We start from the raw sequence: 21,306 nt of genomic DNA on the forward strand, positions 1-21,306 counted from the left end.
GATCCAGTCACGGTACATAAAATGTACCCCAATACGTCTCCTGTGCTGTCATGGAGGAAAAGGCTCTTACCTCCACATATGGTGGGAGTGTGACCAAGTTCGCCCTTTTTGGAACAAGGTTTTTGACATATACAACGACTTGTACAATGTCTCTCTCACTCCCTCCCCTAAGGTGGCCCTTCTATCCATCCTACCAGGCCCCATTACCTCACACAAAAAAAGCCTCCTTAGATTCTTTCTATCTCAGCCCGCCATGACATATCGCAACATTGGAAAACAGAAGTCACCCCCCCCATTAACAGATGGATAGACGTTATCAACAACACCATGCTCATGGAGGAGTTACAGGCAAAGATGGGGGACACCTGGGATAAACACAAGCAATTATGGTACTTGTGGCTTCACCACTCATCCTCGGACCTCCTCCTCAACAGAATTTCTACTTGAGGAACCGGTCCAATCCCATACAGTTCTATGTGGTATGACATTGCTTACCTCCCTTTTTTAGGGATATCCGATTCACTCAAATCGCCAAAGCTGGAGGCTATTATACCCCTCCAGGGCTCAAAATATCGGAAGTCAGGATCTTTCTAGATATATACTGCTGGATTTCCCCCCAATCCCCCTCCCCCTCTCTGTTCCCGCTCCTGTACCCCCCTCCTCTAACTGTGAGCTCAAATGTAGTATATCATATACGGTGACCTAAATAAAGTAGAAACCGCATTGTACAGTATTGTAACTTTAGGAGTTGTTTCAAACATTCATATACATGTTTTACAATATGTTGTATGTCGGGCGGTATATGAGTACCGCTTCCCCCCCTTCCCTTTTTTCTTCATTCTCTATCCCCTTTTATTCCAGATTTTTTCCTTTTATATTCAATAAAAATATATTCAACCTTAAATTTTAAATTGTGTTCTGTTACCTAGGGAAGAAAGTACATGTAGTATATTTTCCCCCCATCTACCTATAGATTGTCTAAGGCTAGTGGCTAGGTAGGACAGGTGCCCCTCCACCACCAGGTGACAATGCAGTTAGCATGGAGATGGCTGCTCTGACACACAACACTTTTTTCCCATTCCCAAGCATCGGCCTGAGACGATCTTGGGAGGAAAGCAATTGGAGGGGGACTTTTCAGATAAAATTGTTCCAGAAATGCAGGCAAGTGCTTGGACATGGAAAAAAGTATGTACTGTCCATGGAGCATCTCGCTAGTTGAGTTGTTAGCCATGGATGGAGGAAGAGTGCCCTGTCTAACCTCACAGCTAACCTTAGACAGCGCATAGGAAGATGGGACAAAATACTACATGTACCTATTCTACTGGGGATAGATGAGTTTTACTGCACAAATGACAGATTCCATTCATCCCTACTGCCTGCACACAAGCATTTGTATTGGTGTTCAAAAAAATCAGGAGTTCCCATGAGCATTGTGGCTCCCAAATTTCCACATCTTTTACTGAGCCATTGGAATCACAAAGGAGCATAATGCTTCAAAATGATTGGGCTAGTGTTATAGGGGAACCCTCCTCATGAAGCCTGGCCTAAGGTTGTATGTACCCCTTGAAATTTTGTTACGTTGCAACCAAAAACATAAATGTATTTTATTGGGATTTTTTGTGATAGATCAACACAAAGTGGCACATAATTGTGAAGTGGAAGGAAAATGAATAATGGTTTTTACACTTTTTTTTACAAATAAATATGTGAAAAGTGTGGCATGCATTTGTATTCAGCCCCCCTGAGTCAATACTTTGTAGAGCCACCTTTCACTGCAACTACAGCTGCAAGTCTTTTTGGGGAAGTCTCTACCAGCTTTGCACATCTAGAGAGTGACATTTTTGCCTGTTCTTCTTTGCAAAATAGCTCAAGCTCTGTCAGATTGGACGGAGAATGTCTGTGAACAGCAATTTTCAAGTCTTGCCACAGATTCTCAATTGGATTTAGGTCTAGACTTTGACTGAGCCATTCTAACACATGAATATGCTTTGATCTAAGCCATTCTATTGTAGCTCTGGCTGTATGTTTAGGATCGTTGTCCTGTGAACCTCCGCCCCAGTCTCAAGCCTTTTGCCAACATGTTTTCTTCTTAGATTGCCCTGTATTTGGCTCCATCCATCTTCTCATCAACTCTGACCAGCTTCCCTGTCCCTGCTGAAGAAAAGCATCCCCACAACATGATGCTGCCACCACCATGTTTCAAAGGGTATGGATACTTTTTTAGGGCACTGTATAGCAGCTCATATGTTTGGCATAGCAGGCTGGTACCTCTGGGGAGGTGGGATATTATTTTTTTAATTTTTATTAAAAATCTAATTAAAATAACGCATCTGCAACCTTATTTAAAAAAAAAAAAAAAAAGTCAGGTCCTGTTTACACCATAAAGCATGTTATAACTCATAACTCACTTTATAACTGAAATGAGCTGTGGTGCACCCCAAAACATCTCACTCTCGCTTGGTCTCTCCGTTTCAAATGCCCCTGAATTTCCGTCCTGAAAGCATATTTTTGCTTTCAAACGCTTCTAGCCTCAACTGCTTCTAAACTACTATAAATGCCTGTGTGTACATGTACCCATAAAATAAACACCCAAATGCTCCTAAACATCCGTTTACCAGCTGCAGTGTACATGAGGCCTATATGTGGTTGTAAACTCTCACATATACTCAGTGAAGTGATCGACATCAGATGATACACAGAGATTAAAACAAATCCTCCTACATAAGATGTACATGTTTATCTGCAGCCCTTTTTTCGTCACATCCATTCAAATTGCTGAATTTTAAAGCTTGTCAGAGAGTTCAGAAAAAAGTTGGCAGAGAGCTGAAATGACACTCTGCAGTAAGGAGAGCTCTGATAGCTGATTGGAGGAATGAGACACACCCCCCCTCCACACAGCTCACAGGAACAGAGCTGAGGTCATCAATCTGCTGGAGCTTCCTCCCCTGGCACCATTTTTCTCTTGGTGTCAGGAAAACTTATCAGAAGTAATTCATGCTGATAGCAGAGAAAGGAAGCAGCTGACAGAAATGACACTTAACGTTCTTAATAGAGACAAGTACATACTATAGACATACTATACTTTGTTCATATTTTATGTCTGAGATTCACAACCACTTAAGCGTACGAGAATGTGTGTAGTGCAGTTTTATGGAGCGTACTGTCCCTAAAGTGCTATTCAAAAAGAAATCACAAAGACTTTCCTGAATACTGACATCACTTAGCAAGTATGCCGATTCACTAAGCACTACCTGACAGGTGATGTAAGCACTGTCAATAACTAGGAATTTAGATTAACAGGTCCACCTACAGCACACTAAGACTTGCTAGAAGGCATACAGAATGCGACAGCTCACTATCTTGCCAGCACAGTGGCTGTTCACAAATTACTAGTGGTCTGAAGTAATTTTTTTATGTTCAATACATTTTTATTTGTCTTTCGCTTCACAGAGAAGGTAAACCCATAAAAAAAATCTAAGTGCCTGCAAAGGCATCGTACAAAGTATGAAACACTTGATATTGTACAGCATATGTCATTATAAGAAGATACAAACACAGAACAAATGGCAACTAAAGTAGATCTAACATCTAGTGGGAGCAAGAGAAACCCAGGTGTACTTAAAACCACTAAAAGGTGTAAAAAAAAAAAAAAAAAAAAAAAAAAAAACGAGGAACTGAGGATTAAAAATTTAGGTTCCAGACTCCCATTAACCCGCAAGATCAGAAAACGAAGGTGGTTAAAAGAGAGAAAGGGGGGATAGCATAGAGGTTGCTATGCCAGGATACAAACATATATTTATTTATTTATTTTAATAGTACTAAGGCGGCCTCTTTTTTTTTTCAGAATTGGATCTGACTATGCCACTTGAGCAGAGGACAATAATAACTGAAAGTATAACTAAAAGGCAAAACTTTTATTTTTAGTTTTGAGTTGAGATGGATTAGAACATCTAACAGTTTTTATTGCTGTCTGTGCCCCCATTAGGGAGATTCACCCTCTCTATTTGTCCTGTTTACCATTATCATTGAAAGTGAAAGAAAAGGAAAGTCCCAAATTTTGGGCTGTCCCCAGTAAAGCAATAGCGGGGACATCTTCCAATGGGGACACTGGTGCTAATGACCTGAGGGTCCCCAAGGAATTCCCTTAATTTGTTTGAATACAGGACAGGAAGTGAAGGGAAAACTCCGCAATGGGACACAGATGGAGAAAAGAAAATCTGACAGGGGTTATAACCTCCCTTGCTCCATCCAAAATGAAAAGCCTCCAGGTTTCCCAAATGTTCAGTTGGGGAGAGCAAAATTACAACTTCATTCATAAGACTCCTGATATCCCTGTTCGAGACTACAGGTCCCATAATGCCAAGCACCACAGCCCACACACGCCCCATTCAGTACTCTCTGTGTATGGTAAGCTTGGAGTTTCTCTTCCAAGAGGGCTGCTCCATAGAACCCACAGAGCCACCCGAGAAGCGCAAACCTAGAGAAATAATCTTTGGACTAACGTAATCAAGAAAACAGGAAAGCCTTTAAAGTGGCTGTAAACCCTTTCATAAACCCAGTGAAGGGACTACCCTCAGGTGATACACAGTGATTAAGAAAAGCCTCCTACATAAGTTGTACCTGTTTATCTGCAGTCCCCTCTCTTCTCTACATCCAAAGTGCTGAATTTATAAGCTTGTCTGACCGTCCAGAAAAAAGGGAATGGACAGCTGGAGTTACACTCTGCAGAGCTCAGTGAGCTGACTGGAGGGAAGGGAAGGGAAGGGACACCCCCCCCCTTTACACAGGAGCAGCGCTGAGGCTGTCAATCAGCCTCAGCGCTGCTCCTGTGTAAAGGGGGGGGGGGGGTGTCCCTTCCCTTCTCTTCCCTCCAATCAGCTCACTCCCTCCGCATCACCATTTTTCTCTTGGTGTCAGGAAAATTTGTCAGAAGTGATTCATGCTGATAGCAGAGGAACGAAGCAGAATACTTCATGCTTTTTATTGAGCCAAGTACACACTATAAAGGGATATGCTTTGTTCTTATTTAATGTCTGCGATTTACAACCATTATAAAGCAAAATAAGCAGCAGACAAGGTAAGTGACCAGGCCACCTGCTATATTTGTTATAAAAAAAAAATAGCATTTGGAAATACTTTAATAAGGCTTCTAGTATCAGTTTTGGAAAACAAAAAGACAGCAAATGGGAAACTCTTATAAGGCCTCATGCACATTGCTGCTGCTAAACGGACGTTCAGAGGCAGTTGGACACTTTTTTCAACTGCCCCTGAATTCATTCAATGTCATCTTATGTGTATAAGTACACAGGTTCGTTTAATGTAGTTTTTAGGCAGTTGCGTTTATAGACCTTTTTTTGAAGGCAAAAAAATGAGTTCCGACGTTTCAGACGCCAAATGCATCTAAACGCATCTAAACGCAGCTAAACGGGGTAACCCGCATTAGCTGTGTTTGGTTTATAGGCGTTTTTCATTTTTGGCCATTTAAAAAAAAAAAAAAAAAAAAAAAACACTTCTAAAAACGCAAACACAGAAAAACGCCGCTAAACGTCGCATTTAAACGCTGCAAAAATGGACGTTTTAAACGTGGGTTACTATCTGTCAAGTTACATCCTTCAGGAGAGGTTGTAAAAATGTCCCGTGTACATGAAGCCTAAACACGTCTAAACGTGGTAACTCGCATCTAGCCGTGTTTCGTTTCTAGGCGTTTTTCAAAAATATTTTTTCTTCAAACGCTTCTAAAACGCAAACGCTGCTAAACACAGCATGTAAAACGTGGCAAAACAGACGTTTTAAACTTGGGGTTACTATCTGTCAAGTTAAATCGTTCAAGAGAGGTTGTAAAAACGTCCCGTGTACATTAAGCCTTAAAGTGCCAGATTTTTTATTGCATTTAGTAAATATATAGCAAAGTGGGTCTTAATAGAGCAGAACCAGGAAAAACGCTGGCCTATATGGGTTCTTTCACCTTCTTCCTAAGCACTTTGGAAGGTCCTGAACCCAGAACTGAAAATTGTGAAATCAGACTCGGAAGTCACATCATTGCCATGGCCTTTCTTTAATGTAGACATTGAGGGATGTGGGTGGATCACAGCACTCTGAGTTTGAAGCTGGAATACACCATTAGCATATTGATAACCAAGTGTTCAGGGGCTCCTGGGCTGTCAGGAAGATGAAAAAGATATGTGCAGGCATCTCTTGGGATCTGCTTTTCCTGGTTATCTGGCTGATGAGATTTATTTTGCTAAAGGCTCACTTTAAAATAAATGACAACTCCGATGTGGGTGATGCTTCTGATTACGGCTCAGCTTCATATGCAGTTATATTTCTGGACAGATTTTTCATAAATCAAGCGCTAAGCAACGCTTAGGCAATAATTACAAGCAAAAATCCTGCACAGCGTGTCGATCCATTGTGTATCAAGGCCTAGCGTACTTATACAAGGTCTCCAGAACAAAATAAAAGGGAGAAAAACATTGTTGTTCATGAATTAAAGTCAGACGAGTGCTGACTAAAAAAGAATATAACAATTGTCGCAATGCATTCTGCTCAAATACCAAAAAAATACGTGCGTTAGTGGTAAGCGCTGGGATTCCATCACCGAGGTGCTTTGGAGGTGACTACTTTAAAAACATTCAATAGAATTCTATTTCTTGATTTTGCCAGGCACATAAAGGAGCTATCTTAAACCTCCCTTATGACAACATGGTATAGAACAGACCCACAATCTCACTTGTATGCGGGGAATCTCCAGACTGGCTCTCAAGGGAAAACACATTAATAAAGAACTTCACACAAATAAGGACTTGTAAATATTTCAAGCCGGAGAAAGCTTTTCCTGTGGAGCCAGTCCTTGGTTCTGGCAGCAGCTCCCATGCTATAGAACGGCTTCAGAAACAGCCGCTGACTTTTGTGAGGTTACAGTTCTATGAGTCTCAACTCCGACCTGAACACTTCCCATTACCTGTCTGTGTGAAACGAGACATACAGTGGATATAAAAGTGTCTACACACCCCTGGTAAAATGTCAGCTTTCTGTAATGTAAAAAAAAGAAACAAAGACAGATCATTTCAGAACGTTTTCCACCTTTAACCACTTCAGCCCCGGAAGGTTTTACCCCCTTAATGACCAAGCCATTTTTTTGCGATACGGAAATGCATCGCTTTAACTGGCAATTGCGCGCTCATACGATGCAGTACCCAAACAAAATTTATGTACTTTTTTCGCACAAATAGAGCTTTACTTTTTGCGCCATAAACAAAAAAAAATTATAGCATTGTCTGCTATAATGCATATCCAAAAGAAAAAAAATTATTCATCAGTTTATGCCAATATGTATTCTGCTACATATTTTGGTAAAAAAAAAAAAATCACAATAAGCATATATTGATTGGTTTGCGCAAAGGTTATAGTGTCTACAAAATAGGTGTCCAATCACAGCGCCTGTTTCAGCCAATCAGGTGACAGGTAACAGACCCGAGCACCTTTTTGGCGGAGAGTGGCGGTTCAGTGTTAGGAAAGTGAATATTCATTCGCTTTTCTAACACACCTGGGTGAACTGCCAGCAGCAAGCATGGTGCTCGCAGGTCACCTTTTTTGATGCCTATTAGAGCCTACGGCTCTAATCAGGTGCTTCAAAAACACCCCCCCCCCCCCGCCGCTGTAATTCAGGCACCTGGCAAAGGGTCCACGCCTGAATAAGGGGTGGCAGCGGTGGCCATGGATAGATTCATGCTATGCATGAATCTATCTATTGGTCATAGAGGGGGTAGCTGGAGAGAGGGGGCGGCGCCCGTGCACCATCATGGACGCACTGCCACTGTTCTATAATATATATGTATGTTTATTTTACAGGAGTTATATTACTACTTCTCAACCTATAGGACGTCCATGGATGTCCTTAGGTTGAAGTGGTTATACCGGGGTGATGCCTGCAGCTACAGGCATCATCCTAGTATCTACTTTTATCAGCCAGCGATTCCCTTTTTTGTAAAAGCCATTCTAATGGCTGATTAGCTGCTGGATGGCTTTTACAGGCAGTGGGAGGGGACGTCTTCCCCTCCCACTGCCTCTCCGGGCTCTCCCTTGCAATCGGGAGCCAGGTATGGGATCTGATGGTTCCACTGGGTGACCATAGAGCCGGCCATGTACAAGATGGTTCCTGCTTCTGGAGATCAATGTTTTTTTTTTTTTTTTATCTCATACTTTCCACTGTAAAGTAGAGAACTGGGGTCTTATAAACCCCAAATTTCTCCAGAAAGAGGACCTGTCATGCCTTATTTCTATCACAAGGGATGTTTACATTTCTAGCAATAGGAATAAAAGTGAGTGATCAAAAAAAATTAAAAAATTAAAATTAAAAAAAAAAGAAAGTGTAAATAAATAAATAGAATTTTTTTTTTAAATGCCCCCCCTCCCCCCGTGCTTGTGCACAGAAGCGAACGCATACATAGGTTGCGTCTGCATACGTAAACAGCGTTCGCACCACACATGTGAGGTATTGCCCAGAACATTATAGTGAGATCAATTCTAGCACTAGACCTCCTCTGTAACTTTAAACTGGTAACCTGTAAACGTTTTTAAAGCGTTACCTATGGAGATTTTTAAGTACCATAATTTGGTGCCATTCCACAAGCGTGCACAATTTTAAAGCATGACATGTTAGGTATCTTTTACTCTGTGTAACATCTTTTATATTTTACAAAAAGATTGTGCGACACCCACCATTTTATTCGCTAGGGCCTCTGCTTAAACAAATATATAGAACGTTTGGGGGTTCTGAGTAATTTCGTAGCACAAAAAAATATTTTTACTTGTAGGAGAGAAATGTCAGAATTATCCCAGTGGGGAAGTAGTTAAAAACTTCAGCTGGTGAGCAGAACATAATGGGTATTCAGTATCAGGAAGTGGGCACACAGTTTTTTTTATTGAAAACAAGACAATAGCTCTTCGACACGGTACAGAGCAACTTGATGCACAGTCTATGCCATTTATTATTTCCTTTCTATCCTGAAGAGTTGTATATCTATCCCCGGACTAGTTAATTGGGACATCATACCAAAAGTCGGAGAGAGAATGAGCATATTGGAGTTATATCTTTTTACTTGTTCATAGAGTCTTATATACTAAGGGGGTGGTTGCTGGCTGCACAATCTGCCTTACCTGATACCATGGATGTGGAGGTGGGGGGGGGGGGCGAGACGGTGAACTTTGATTGGATATACGATTTTGGGACTCTATGTGGTCTATACGTTTCTCTGGTTTAAACCTACTTGTTCAAGCCCACTTGAATATGCTATTGAATTAACTCCGAAAAAGTTTGTACTTGGTTTTGTATATTTCTTAAAAGATGACAATAAAAATGATTGGCGAAGAAAACAGGACAAATGTATATACAAGAAGGAAAGAAAATGCAAACATACCATTAAGTATATGCATAGCTGACATTGGGGATAGCTTAGTCATGACAAAAGCAATTGCATTTCTACAAGGCGACAATCTGTCAACATGCCTGAAATAGTTGACTTTCTACTCCAGCCTTCTTTACACATGTCATTAAACTGTTACTTTTAATTACTAATTGTCAATGTTTATTTCTGCAGAAGTAAAACTGCGATCTACTCCAGGTGGACAAGTATTGTGAAAATCTAAGTAATTAGTGTTTCAGTAACAAATGAATCATTTCCTGTCATCCAAGGTTTGGCATGACCAACACAGGTTCTCAAAGAGAACAGAGAAGGGGGATTGAGGTGGCATGATTTGGAAGTGGCAAGCAGGACACAGTTCTCAGTGTCAGCTAATACATCCACACCAACCCGTTCTTCAATGGGCTCCTATGTGGCTTGTGCTTCAAACAATATCAAACCAAAACTTTTGTAGGTCTTCTCAGTCGATGTATAATGTCCCCCTTCCACTATGTCTGACAAGTAGGAATAACTGATTTACATTTTAACAATTACTACATCATATAAAAAGCTAAATTAGAAGGTCTGAATTGTATATTTGAAAATCTGTATGAAAATTGTAGACCAGCCATTCTCAACCAGGGTTCTGTAAAATCCTAGGATTCCTCCAGAATTTGCTACGGGTTCCCCGATCTGACTGACATCCCATTTAATCTGCATGGTTCCAAAGCCAATGCCACTTGACGAAGCAAGCTGCACGACACCAAAAGTTTTTTAGGTGACTGTAAGGGTGACAATCTGACCACAACTGTAAGAGGAGCATTTTTCCTACTGGCCACCTATGTAAGGGTTCCCCCAAAGAAGTGGTTTTATCACAAGTTCCCCACAACCCGAAGCTTATTTCAAGGGTTCCTCAAGGGTAAGAGTTTGAAAAAGGCTGCTTATAGACAGCGTTTTATTTTTTTCTATTTGCTTTCCCATTTTTTTCCCCCAAGTGGAGTATGAAATCATTTTAACCTCTTGACACCCGCCCATAATGTACTGCGGGGAGGGGCAGTTGTAGGCAAAGCGACATACCCGTACATTGCTGCCTACTACCGGGATGCGCACACACCCCTGCCCGTCTCCCGAAGTGATTGTATACAGCAGGATCCTATCAGCAAGTCCTGGCCAAAGATTCACGGCCGGATCTGCTGATCGTTACAGCCCATAGCTCTTGTGTTGGAACACAAGACAGAGCTCTGTACAGAGGGGGGCGATCGGTCAGTTTTCAGTTCCAATGTCAGTTTTCATTGGAAAGATCACCATTTCTTGTCACTGGGAATTACTCCAAGATGGGGACACAGACTACAATAAAAAGTGACATAGTTTCCCTACTTTTCCCTACTCTACCCAACCACTAGGGCCGGCCATAGACGGTTCAAATCTTTTACCTTTTTTTTTTTCACAGATTTCACTGCACATTTCTTATTTTAAAGGTTTTCATGCAAGCCCTGCTGTTTTTTAGCAATTCAAAACAAAATAAGGTCGCAAAACCGGTTCTTATGGTGTTACTTCATGTTTCTACAAGTTTCTTACAGCAATTTATAATCTGCAAGCACAAGCTAATGTTAAAATAGCAGAACCTACCTGGATTAATACTGCTGTGACTGGTTCGATAGACTATGAACTGCAAAATATGTCAACACTATAGAAATGTTTTAGTTGTGTGATATCCGGTCAGTCGTATCTGACTCTTGGCGATTCTATGGGCCAGCTCTCCAGACGCCGTGGGGGCGATTTAGACCCCTTTCACACTGGGGGCGCAGTTGCGTTCGCAGTAAAGCGCCTCTCATTATAGCGGCGCTTTACCACTGTTTAAATTGCGCTTTTTGGGCGCTAGCGAGGCGCTTCTTTGGGGTTAAAAACTCCTGTGTTGCGGCGCTTCTGAAGTGCTTTTCAGGTGCTTCGGAAGTGCTGCCCATTCATTCCAATGGGCATGGCATTTTGGGAGCTCTAAATACAGCGCTCCCAAACCGCCCCCAAAGATGCTGCTTGCAGGACTTTTCAGAACGTCTCGCAAGCACACCGCCCCAGTGTGAAAAGTCACACTGGAATGAGTGGGAGGCCGTTTTCAGGCACTTAGAGGCTATTTTCAGCGCTAAAGCGCCTGAAAACCGCCCCAGTGTGAAAGGGGTCTTACTAAAAACTGCAGAGTGCAAAATCTGGTGCTGCCCTGCATAGAAACCAATCAGCTTCCAGGTTTTATTGCCAAAGTTTAATTGAACAAGCTGAAGTTAGAAAGTGATTGGCTATCATGTACAACTGAACCAGATTCTGAGTACTCCAGTTTTAGTAAATCAACCCTCATGTCTGATATCCCTTCCATAGAATTTTGTAGCCTCCCTGGCGGTTTTCCCGAGTGTGGCTCGGGGTTAAAATTCAGTACCATTAGCGGTAACCCCGAGCCACACTCGGGATCGCATTGCAGGATCCTGGGGCGGCGTTACTTACCTTGTCCCCGGGATCCTGCGATGTCCCCCGCAGTGTCCGAGGGCTCCGTCCTCCTCCGAAGCCTCTCCGTGCCAGGCTCCGTTCCCTGCGAGCGGCGCGACGCACGGGGGCGGAGCCTGGCGGCAAATTCAAAAAAATGTCAAAAGCATAACACATACAGTACTGTAATCTTACAGATTACAGTACTGTATGAAATGATTTCACATCCCTTTTGTCCCCAGTGCTCTGGCCCATGCCCTGCATGCAGTTTTATATTATATATACTGTTCTTTCTGCCTGGAAACTGGAGATTGTCCATAGCAACCAAAAAGTGTCCCTTTACATCAAAAGTGGCTTTAGACCAGCTAGAAAACAGCGATAGTAAATTAGAACACTTGCAGAATTGAGCGATAGTGAATTGTGGGGAAATGTATTTTATTACTATTTTTTTTTTTTTTTTTAATTATTTATTTTTATTTATTATATTATAATTTATGTTTTTGTGTTTCAAACTTTATCATACCTGGGATATCTACTAGACTCTGGTTTGGACAGATTTAAGTGTGTTATTGTTAAGATTTACAGACCTACAATATAAAACGCCAAATTTCCATGCAAAATAATGGTACCGCTTTCAGCACCTAAAATCCGAAATAATCATACCGCCAGGGAGGTTAAAGCCTCGTACACATGAGAATATTGGAAATATGATTGCTGGTCTTTTTTATATTTTGCATGCTAGTCTCATATCAAAACCCAATAGGTTATTAAGGTTACGAAAATTCTCGTACGACAGAATACAACCACGAAAGTGATGTAATGTGTTATATTGTAATGTATGCTTTCATTTCTGAGCATGGGTGGTCTTGGTCTTGTTTTTTATTTTTTTTTGTACAAATGCTATACTAATTACACAAAAATCGTTCCTTCTATTATTGTACTAGGAAAAGGTTTGTGTTTATCCCTTCGGATAATTTTTCATGAACTGTCATGATCGGCTCTTGAATGCTGTGTACTAAGAATTAGATTATCGGACAATCGCTCTAAAAGCGGTTTCATCGTATGTACTAGGCAGGGTTTTTTTTTTTTTTACAAGGTAGGTTGCTTGGCCTGGGACTGGCATGCAGAACGTAATAATAAGCGCATAGCCAATTGGTACACACATACTAGGGCCAATTTAGATAAGAACCAATTAATCTACCAGCATGACTCCAAAGTATTGGAGGAAACCCACAAAATACACAAGAAGAACATGACAGCTCCATGCAGATGGTGGCCTGGCCGAGATAACCAAGAACTAGGTATGAGCCTGGTTTTGTTCCAAACTAGGGACGCACCGATATCAGTTTTTTAAGACCGAGTACTGATACTTTTTCTCGAGATACCGATACCTATTTTTTTAGAGCTGCACAATTCTGGCCAAAATGAGAATCACAATTTTTTTGCTTAGAATAAAAAGAATACGATTTTGGCGGCATAAAATCTTTCACATTATACAAAAAAAAAAATTGGGCTAACTTTACTGGTTAATTTTTTTTTTTTTTTTTGATTCATTAAAGTGTAACGACTGCTGTGCAAATACAGTTTGACATAAAATATTGCAACAACCACCATTTTATTCTCTAGGGCAGCGATGGCGAACCTTGGCACCCCAGATGTTTTAAAACTACATTTCCCATGATGCTCAACTACACTGCAGAGTGTATGAGCATCATGGGAAATGTAGTTCCAAAACACCAAAACATCTGGGGTTCCAAGGTTCGCCATCACTAGAGTCTCTAATAAAAAGAAATTAGAGACCCTAAAAAGAAAAATTATATATATATATAAAATGTTTGGGGGTTCTAAGTAATTTTCTAGCAAAAAAAAGTGATTTTACCTTGAAACCAACAAATGTCAGAAAAAGGTTTAGTGGTTAAATTTCCTTCATTTACACACCAAAGTGTATTCCTTTGATCTAAAGGACAAATCATTACAATGTTTATACTTAAGTTCCACTGCTAAAGAATTTTGGGTGATTCTTGGCAGACTGCCCGTTTTTTTTTTTTTCTTTCTTTTGAGGGCTGCCCAAAGAGAGTTCTCTGCATAGAAAGAATCGGGAAATACTTTGTCATGATCACAGCGGGGAAAAAAATGTGATAACGATTCTTAACAATTAATCGTGCAGCTCTACTATTTTTAGTGACATATGTGCGGTTTTGACAGCGAGATTTCAGCCCCCTCCGGTGCAACTTTGTTCATGTGAGACTATCTCCAGTACATTTTAGTCAACCAAAATCTACTCGGTTTAAAGTGTAATGTACTTTTTAAGCATCTCTCTAGAATTGCCAAACTCATTAGATATTACTGGAGTAAAAAAATTGAATAACATGTTGTTATGTATGGTATTAAGGTTTGAACATGCACCACACACACATTTAGCTGTTATGATATTTAACGTCTTTATAAATAAAACCAAGTTTCATAAACAAACAAAAATATTGCTTTTTGACAAACAGAAGTTCACCTTTATAATATTAAAAAAAAAAAGTAAACTATTTGCTGTAATGCCGTTGCACATATTACCTGAATATATTACCAACATTAAACATTAAGAAAAAAAATAATTAAAAAAAGCCTTCTTCATTTTTTTTTTTCCTTTCACCAGCCTAGTAGATGCCCCCTACGTCTTCTTATGTGGTAGTGCAGTGTTCATTTTGATATCAGATTTCCATTTAGTTTTAGTCATAGTCTTTTGACAAAAATGCTATTTTGGTTTTAGTTGTATTTTAGTCGACTAAAATAGTGTTCTTTTAGAAAATATTTTCAACAAAATGAACACTGCCGATCAACTTTGGGCCAGGGCATTCCGTGTCCCACAGCTGCACATACACATAGGGATAGGGACGTTTGCGACATCATTGACCTCACATGGCTGAACCCAAGTGGCCAAAGTTCAGATGAAACCGAAGCCTATCCCTATCAATGAGCCAGGTGCTAAACACGAAGAGGCTGTGCTGCTCCATAGGAATATTTTTTATTACCCACAATGATTACAGGATACCTGGTACAGTACATTACCAGGGTTGCCAACCAGCAAGAAATTCAAGGACAGTTTGTAAAATTCATGATTTTTACATCTGTCCATTATGGACATGGACTGTACGTGGCCATAATGAACATTCGGGGACAGACGTAAGAATCACGGATTTTACAAACTGTGTGAATTTACTGACAGTTGGCAACCTTGAATCATGGCTGTAATGGACATTTGGGGGCATACACAAAAATCATGGATTTTACAAACTGTGTGAATTTACTGACGGTTGGCAACCCTGAATCATGGCCATAATGGACATTTGGGGGCAGATGTAGAAATCACAGGTTTCACAAACTCAAAATTTACTGACAGTTGGCAACCCTGAATCATGGTGGTTATGACTAAGGCCTCATAGGCTGAAATGTGTCAACTGTATTGATTTGTGTTTGTTCACTGTGTTCACTTGTCAATAAAAATTACGTTTTTTTTAAAGAGCAACAACCGGAGTGCAGATCTTTTTTCCTACAACCCTAAATCATGTTCATAATGGACATTCAGGGACAGATGTAAAAATCAGGCCTTTTACAAACTGTGTTAATTTACTGACAGTTGGCAACCCTGAATCATGGTCGTAATGGACATTTGGGAGCAGATGTAAAAATCACGGATTTTACAAAATGTGTGAATTTACCGACAGCTGGCAACCATGAATCATGTAATGGACATTCGGGGACAGATGTAAAAATCACAGATTTTACAATTGGCACCCCTGAATCATGTCTGTAATGGACATTCGGGGACAGAGGTAAAAATCACGGAGTTTACAAACTGTGTAAATTTACTGACAGTTGGTAACATTGAATCATAGCCATAATGGACACTTGGAAGCAAACGTAGAAATCACAGATTTCACAAACTCAAAATTTACTGACAGTTGACAACCCTGAATCATGGAGGTTATGACTAAGGCCTCATAGGCTGAAACATGTCAACTGTTTTCATTTGCGTTTGTTCACTGTGGCTTGTCAATAAAAAGGAAGATTTTTTTTAAAGAGCAACAACCGGAGTGCGGATCTTTTTTTACTACAACCTTGAATCATGGCCATAATGGACATTCAGGGACAGACATAAAAATCACGCATTTTACAAACTGTGTTAATTTACTGACAGTTGGAAACCCTGAATCATGGCCATAATGGACATTCGGGGACAGACGTAAAAATCACGCATTTTACAAACTGTGTTAATTTACCGACAACTGTCAACCTTGAATGAGAAGAACAATAGTATGTAGACCCCAGGCACACTTACCTTGCTCACTACATTTTGGACTAGGCCAGCATGGATTTGATAGGTCCATTGGTGGCACAGGCAGGAGTCATTGCTGTTGGGGGGCAGTGTGCCAACCATAGGGGATGGTGTGGTGGGCAGCTGTGGGGGTGGCAGTAGAAGCATGACCTCTGGGGCACGGGTGGTGGTGGCATTACCTAGGCGCAGGTGGCTGTCATGGGCAGTGTTCATCATCACCATGGTGCCATTAGTCTTGCACCATTTATCCGGAATGTCCAGGAGGAAGAAGTCTGAGAACTGGCTGAAGCTAAGGAACAAAGCCGGGATCCAGGTGAGCAGAACTAGGCGCTTGTTGAAGTTACCCAGCCCCCCCAAGAAGGGCAGCACCGAGCCATCGAAGTCCAGCAGTAGAGGGTTGTAGCGGGAGCCCGGGTGTGCGGGGGAAGAAGCGGGGGCGGCGGACATCTCCTCCGAGGATGGGGGGATCGTAGTGCTAGAAGCGGGCAGTACTGAGCCATTCTCCTCGGCCTCAGGCTCTCTCATCCAACCGCTCTCCCGATCCCGGTCTATGGCCATCATGCCACCTCCTGCCAGGGGCAGCCGATCACTCACACCGTGCAACACTCATCAGCCCCGATCACTGAGCCCACCGATCACTGATCCCACCGATCCCAGATCCCACCGATCACCGATCCCAGATCCCTCCGATCCCAGCTAGATCCCCCGCTGAGCCGTCCACATGGGTCTGATGAATGACAATGTATGGATGATGTTCTCCTGTACAGGTGACACCTCCAGTGATCGTACACAACCCCTCCGTGTCCTCCTCCTTACACACCGGACCAGCCGAGTGTCAGCGCCCACAAGGAATCCCCATGCTGGAGGAGGAGATCCGCCTGTAGACTTATCAGAGGTGATCACATCCACAAAGGCCAGCTCACACAACACATCCCCACCTCCTCCCACCGCCGGGACACCGACAAATCTCATTCGGCCGCTCTACTCTCACTACAACGCATCCCCGGGATCCCTGCAGACGGGCTCACTCCTCTACTGGCCGCTGGAGGGCGCTGCTCAGCCAGGCTTCCCATCCATAACACAGTGCGGGGCACATCGGGCTGCTTTCTGCTCCCATTCACACCTGCATGATGAAGCTTCAAGCTCCAAAACACTGGAGGAGAAAAAAAATCAACGATTCTCTATGGAGTTGGTTCATCTCCACACCAAGTCACCCGAAGATCTGTTTTTTTGTGTCTCAAATTGGGCAAATCGTTTTTGGCTCATTTGTTTGCAATAGAAATGAATGGAAACACGTTTTTGTGCGCATTTTGTCGCACATTTTTATGTGATTTTCTAATCAAATAAAAAAAAAAATATATATATTAATAATATATTAATAAATAAATTTAAAATAAATACACATAATAATAATTATTTATTTTGAATTAGGGTGTTCATTTATTATTATTAAATTATTATATGTATTTATTTTAAATTTATTTATTCATATATTATTCATAAATAAAAAATAAATAATTATTTATTTTGTATTAGGGTTAGGGTGTTCATTTATTATTATTTCATTATTATTAATAATAAATACATTTAAAATAAATACACATAATAATTATTTATTTTGTATTAGGGTGTTCATGTATTATTATTTAATTATTATGTGTATTTATTTTAAATTTATTTATTCATATATTATTAATAAATACAAAATAAATAATTATTATTTATTTTGTATTAGGGTTATGTTGTTCATTTATTATTATTTAGTTATTATTATTATTAATAATAAATACATTTAAAATAAATACACATAATAATAATTGTTTATTTTGTATTAGGGTTAGGGTGTTCATTTATTATTATTTAAATATTATTATGTGTATTTATTTTAAATTTATTTATTCATATATTATTAACAAATAAAACATAAATAATAATTGTTTATTTTGTATTAGGGTTAGGGTGTTCATTTATTATTATTTAATTATTATTATTAGTAATAAATACATTTAAAATAAATAGGCATAATAATAATTATTTATTTTGTATTAGGGTTAGGGTGTTCATTATTATTTAATTATTATTATGTGTATTTATTTAAAATGTATTTATTCATATATTATTAATAATTCAAAATTAATAATAATTATTTATTTTGTATTAGGCTTATGGTGTTCATTTATTATTTAATTATTATTATTAATAATAAATACATTTAAAATACATACACATACTAATAATTATTTATTTTGTATTAGGGTTAGGGTGTTCATTTATTATTTAATTATTATTATGTGTATTTGTTTTAAATTTATTTATTAATATATTATTAATACATAAAAAATAAATAATAATTATTTATTTTGTATTAGGGTTATAGTGTTCATTTATTATTATTTAATTATTATTATGTGTATTTATTTTGAATTTATTTATTCATACATTATTAATAAATAAAACATAAATAATAATTATTTAACTTGTATGGTGTTCATTTATTATTATTTAATTATAATTATTAATAATAATATGTATATATATATATATTAAAATGTTAGGAGTTAAGGTTATGGTATAATTATTTATTATTACATAGTATTAATTTATTGTATTTTAGTTATTTATTACATAGTTACATAGTTAGGTTGAAAAAAGACACAAGTCCGTCTAGTTCAACCTACAAAAGGGAAAAATAAAAATAAAATATATATATATCATACAATCCCATATACGCAATCTTATACCCACAGTTGATCCAGTGGAAGGCAAAAAAACGATTATTATTTATTAATCACTTCCAGGGATGTATTTTGGAATTGTCGCACCTTTAACCACTTGCCGACCGCCTAACGTAGATATACGTCGGCAGAGTGGCACGGGCAGGCAGAATCACGTATATATACGTGATCTGCCTCCCGCGGGCGGGGGGTCCGATCGGACACCCCCCCGGTGCCAGCGGCGGTCGGCATCTGACTGGGAGCGTCGGGAGGCGAGGGGGAGACCATCCGATCGTGGCCCCCCCCTCGCGATCGCTCCCAGCCAATGGGAATCCTCCTCTGCCTGTGTGTAGTTTCACACAGGCAGAGGATGTGATGTCATCTCTCCTCGGTCTGGCAGTTTCCGTCCAGCGCCGAGGAGAGAAGACATGTAAGTGCACACAACACAAACACACACAGTAGAACATGCCAGGCATACCTTACACCCCCGATCCCCCCCCGATCGCCCCCCGATCCCCCCCCAATCACCCCCCCCCCTGTCACAAACTGACATTAGCAGTATTTTTTTTTTTTTTTTCCTGATTACTGCATAGTGTCAGTTTGTGACAGTTACAGTGTTAGGGCAGTGAGTGTTAGGCCCCCTTTAGGTCTAGGATACCCCCCTAACCCCCCCTAATAAAGTTTTAACCCCTTGATCACCCCCTGTCACCAGTGTCACTAAGCGATCATTTTTCTGATCGCTGTATTAGTGTCGCTGGTGACGCTAGTTAGTGAGGTAAATATTTAGGTTTGCCGTCAGCGTTTTATAGCGACAGGGACCCCCATATACTACCTAATAAATGTTTTAACCCCTTGATTGCCCCCTAGTTAACCCTTTCACCACTGATCACCGTATAACTGTTACGGGTGACGCTGGTTAGTTCGTTTATTTTTTATAGTGTCAGGGCACCCGCCGTTTATTACCGAATAAAAGTTTAGCCCCCTGATCGCCCGGCGGTGATATGCGTCGCCCCAGGCAGCGTCAGATTAGCGCCAGTACCGTTAACACCCACGCACGCAGCATACGCCTCCCTTAGTGGTATAGTATCTGTACGGATCAATATCTGATCCGATCAGATCTATACTAGCGTCCCCAGCAGTTTAGGGTTCCCAAAAACGCAGTGTTAGCGGGATCAGCCCAGATACCCGCTAGCACCTGCGTTTTGCCCCTCTGCCCGGCCCACCCAAGTGCAGTATCGATCGATCACTGTCACTTACAAAACACTAAACGCATAACTGCAGCGTTCGCAGAGTCAGGCCTGATCCCTGCGATCGCTAACAGTTTTTTTGGTAGCGTTTTGGTGAACTGGCAAGCACCAGCCCCAAGCAGTGTCAGGTTAGCGCCAGTACCGCTAACACCCACGCACGCAGCATACGCCTCCCTTAGTGGTATAGTATCTGATCGGATCAATATCTGATCCGATCAGATCTATACTAGCGTCCCCAGCAGTTTAGGGTTCCCACAAACGCAGTGTTAGCGGGATCAGCCCAGATACCTGCTAGCACCTGGGTTTTGCCCCTCCGCCCGGCCCAGCCCAGCCCACCCAAGTGCAGTATCGATCGATCACTGACACTTACAAAACACTAAACGCATAACTGCAGCGTTCGCAGAGTCAGGCCTGATCCTTGCGATCGCTAACAGTTTTTTTGGTAGCGTTTTGGTGAACTGGCAAGCACCAGCGGCCTAGTACACCCCGGTCGTAGTCAAACCAGCACTGCAGTAACACTTGGTGACGTGGTGAGTCCCATAAGTCCAGTTCAAGCTGGTGAGGTGGCAAGCACAAGTAGTGTCCCGCTGCCACCAAGAAGACAAACACAGGCCCGTCATGCCCATAGTGCCCTTCCTGCTGCATTCGCCAATCCTAATTGGGAACCCACCGCTTCTGCAGCGCCCGTACTTCCCCCATTCACATCCCCAACCAAATGCAGTCGGCTGCATGAGAGGCATTTTCTTTATGTCCTCCCGAGTACCCCTACCCAACGAACCCCCAAAAAAGATGTCGTGTCTGCAGCAAGCGCGAATATAGGCGTGACACCCGCTATTATTGTCCCTCCTGTCCTGACAATCCTGGTCTTTGCATTGGTGAATGTTTTGAACGCTACCATTCACTAGTTGAGTATTAGCGTAGGGTACAGCATTGCACAGACTAGGCACACTTTCACAGGGTCTCCCAAGATGCCATCGCATTTTGAGAGACCCGAACCTGGAACCGGTTACAGTTATAAAAGTTAGTTACAAAAAAAAGTGTAAAAAAAAAAAAAAACACATACAAAAATATAAAATAAAAAAAAATAGTTGTCGTTTTATTGTTCTCTCTCTCTCTATTCTCTCTCTATTGTTCTGCTCTTTTTT

At 40.8% G+C, this 21,306-nt stretch overlaps 1 protein-coding gene across 1 annotated transcript in view; it reads right to left on the reverse strand.

Annotated features, from left to right (window-relative positions):
- The window catches only part of SLC22A23 (solute carrier family 22 member 23), a 231,441-nt gene extending 214,204 nt beyond the window's left edge, over nt 1-17,237 (reverse strand). Inside the window, exon 1 of the mRNA XM_073630978.1 lies at nt 16,204-17,237. Within this exon, the coding sequence (XP_073487079.1) occupies nt 16,204-16,761 (558 nt within the window). The 5' untranslated portion in view covers nt 16,762-17,237. The remainder of the gene's footprint in view (nt 1-16,203) is intronic.
- Nucleotides 17,238-21,306: the final 4,069 nt, after the last annotated feature.

The sequence above is a fragment of the Aquarana catesbeiana genome, linkage group LG05 (assembly GCF_042186555.1).
Source record: "Aquarana catesbeiana isolate 2022-GZ linkage group LG05, ASM4218655v1, whole genome shotgun sequence".
Taxonomy (NCBI): domain Eukaryota; kingdom Metazoa; phylum Chordata; class Amphibia; order Anura; family Ranidae; genus Aquarana; species Aquarana catesbeiana.